The 2,977-nt window shown below is 47.2% G+C and overlaps 1 protein-coding gene across 1 annotated transcript; it reads right to left on the bottom strand.

The window, feature by feature from the left end:
- Positions 1 to 417: 417 nt before the first annotated feature.
- On the bottom strand, positions 418 to 2,261 carry LOC311243431 (uncharacterized protein; the record flags this gene model as incomplete). The annotated part of the gene is made up of 4 exons (XM_084332662.1): positions 2,071 to 2,261; positions 1,644 to 1,809; positions 1,343 to 1,458; positions 418 to 1,224 (listed from the first exon to the last, which is right to left on the bottom strand). Exons 1-4 carry the CDS (start codon positions 2,218 to 2,220, stop codon positions 418 to 420), a joined length of 1,239 nt encoding a protein of 412 aa, XP_084188788.1. The 5' UTR covers positions 2,221 to 2,261.
- Positions 2,262 to 2,977: the final 716 nt, after the last annotated feature.

Below are 2,977 nucleotides of genomic sequence, written 5' to 3'. Positions count from 1 at the left end.
TTCTATGTGGGGGAATGGTATCCAACAAACAGTAAAGTAGCAACGGAGAATGAGACACTAGTCTATTAACATTATATCATATCATCAACAGTGTATATTTGCATATTGTATATGTCACAAATGTAACAGTACTATATACCTGTATGTCATGCATGTCCCTATGTGCCTTTAAATAAAACAGAATAACAAGGTTAGCCTGTAGGCCTACCTATATGGTTATTGTATTTAACGTGTGGATATTTACGTAGCTTAACATGTAGGCCTACATTTGAACTCGATAGGCCCTACAAGTAGGCCTAGGCATATGTTATTTTCTTTTAGGACATGTATAATGATTTTAGGCCCAACAGTTAGGCTATGGTGTATAGGCCTAGTGTTCAAACACCATCTTTATAACCAAAAAAGTACAAAAGGACATTACAACATGTCTTCCTGCCAATGCACAGAACCTGATGGTGAGACAAAGTATTGTTTCAGTGTGTCGCGCTGCTCCTTTGCAGTTCTGTTGGCATTCCGATCCCTGCTAGCAGGCACTGATGCCAGGGCGGCATCACTGCGCCAGCTCCCAGGGATGATGTGGTGGTCCTCATCCTCCGTGTCGACCAGAGCAGGGGGGATGTAGGTGTCTGTGGCCTGGGCTCGTAGGTAGTTGTGCAGGGAGAGAGCAGCCAGGGTTATCTGGGACACTGTATCTGGTTCTAGGGGAATGATGGTGAGAAAGACTCGCCATTTGTTGGCAAGTATGCCAAACGCATTCTCTACAACACGCCTCGCTCTTGACAGTCTGTAGTTGTAGACACGCTGGTCATGGTCAAGCTGTCTGAAGGGGTATGGCTTCATCAGGTGTGTGTGGAGCGGAAAAGCCTTGTCTGCAATGAACATGAAAGGGGTGACTACATCTGTACCTGGCAGACTTTGGGCTGGCGGGACATTTAACTGGTTGCTGTCCAATGCCTTTTTCAGGTCACAGTGGGCATAAACACCTCCATCAGACACTCTGCCCTGGGTTCCAATATTCGCATAGAGGAAACGATAATTGGCGTCTACAACAGCCATCAGGACCACAGAGAAACGAGACTTGTAGTTCCTGAAGGTGCTCCCACTGTTGCCTGGTGGGCGGATGGTGATGTGTTTTCCATCTATGGCTCCGAGACAGTGAGGGAATTGCCAATTCTCCTGGAAGCCACTGGCCACTGCTCTCCACTCAGCCTCTGTAGTCGGTGTCTACACAAACAGACAGACAGACTGCATCAGAACAGTGACATGAATCTATCAATATTTATCTGATCTAGGTATGATTGTCCCATATGTTACATTCTAGCTGCTTCTAAATGGATCTTACCGTCAGGTGATCCTTCTTCAGGACCTGGTGCAACACCTTGCATGTCTCCTTGACAATCACACCAACAGTGCTCTGTCCAATACGGTACTGGAAGCTCAGGGAAGTGAACGACTCTCCTGTCAGCATGGAGAATGATTGTAGAATATCATTTATGTATGCGCGTCGACAAATAAATGTGCCAAACTGCAGCACATCAGAACTATTAGACTGACACATTCTATAGTTACATTCTGGTCACCGCGGATACACTGTAGCCTGAGTTCACTTGGGTTTACCCTCCACTACAACCCCTGATTATTACCTGTTGCTAAGTATCGCAGTGTGATGGACAGTCTCTCTCTGGCAGTGATCGCTCTCCTCATCTGGGTGTCTGCTTTGGAGATATAAGGAGCCACCAGCTGTAGCAGATGATCGAACTGTTCCACATCCATGCGGAGTAGACTTCTGAATCCACTTCGATCATCTGTCTAGAAGTACAACAGGCAGACTTTAATGAGTGCATTGAGAACAACACAAGCTAGCAGTGAGGTAAACAAGCTCAACATTCATTAGGAGGGTACGACACATGTAGCGTTAGCATGCTGACGTTAGTATCTAGAAGTACAACAGGCAGACATTAATGAGTGCATTGGGAACAACACAAGCTAGCAGTGATAACAAGCTCAACATTCATTAGGAGGCTACGACACATGTAGCGTTAGCATGCTGACGTTAATAACGTTACTTACCTCAAGTTCCATTTGCAGGACTGGCATTCCCAGTTGGCCTCTTTTCCCTAGCCACGACTTTGTTCTCTTTCTCTTTTTTTTAAATATAGCCGGCCTCTCTAGGCACATAAAAGCCACTATGGCAAGTGTTCGCTTCCTGGACATTGGCATGTTCACAGTCTGCTTCTTCTTCGTATCACGACCGTCTTGTTTACAACTCGTCAGGTTGACGCACACTGATGACACACAGGATAACGCTTTATGATGATGCTACGCTTTATTATGACGCTGTAGAAATCGTCGGAAAGGAGAGACGCACAATTTCTATCTTGCAACCACACCAAGTAAGTAGTGTGTCATTTATTATCTTCTTAGCACAAGTGACAGCTGTCAGATCTATGCCGTGCTAAACTCTGACAGCTCCTCGTCACCAAAAACATTTTATGAATGACATTCCACCAGCGCGTCTTCTCTAAGCCCAACCCCCAACCAACCTCATTAAAGTGACAGTGCCCCATCAATACATCAAAACAATCTAATGGTGAATTATGTCCATAGCACCCACTACATACGTCCCCCCAGAATTCATCATAACAAAAGAAGTCAATGAACAGGAGGGCGGAGAACCCTGCCATAACGGCTCCGCCTGACCCCTGTAGCGGCCGGCACCGCTGTAGGGAAAACCTTAAGGGCCCTACGGCCACTCGGGCACAGGATAGGTGGCGAGGGGGTCTCGTGGGCCTTACTCGGAAGACTGGGCAAGGTAGGGGGTCGTCCCCGCCGTGGGGGCTGGGCCAGTCCAACAGGTTTGCCCAAGTCCACATGAGCCGGTTTAAGGCGGTCTATGGAAATGTGTTCCAGCTTCCCGCCCATGTCCACCACAAAGTACTTGTCTCCAGCCTCCTGGACACGGAACGGACCGTCGTAT

This window comes from Notolepis coatsorum (assembly GCF_963971535.1).
Source record: "Notolepis coatsorum genome assembly, chromosome: 17".
NCBI lineage: Eukaryota > Metazoa > Chordata > Actinopteri > Aulopiformes > Paralepididae > Notolepis > Notolepis coatsorum.
Note: the sequence above shows the minus strand (reverse complement) of the source record. Positions and strands in the feature narration are given on the sequence as shown.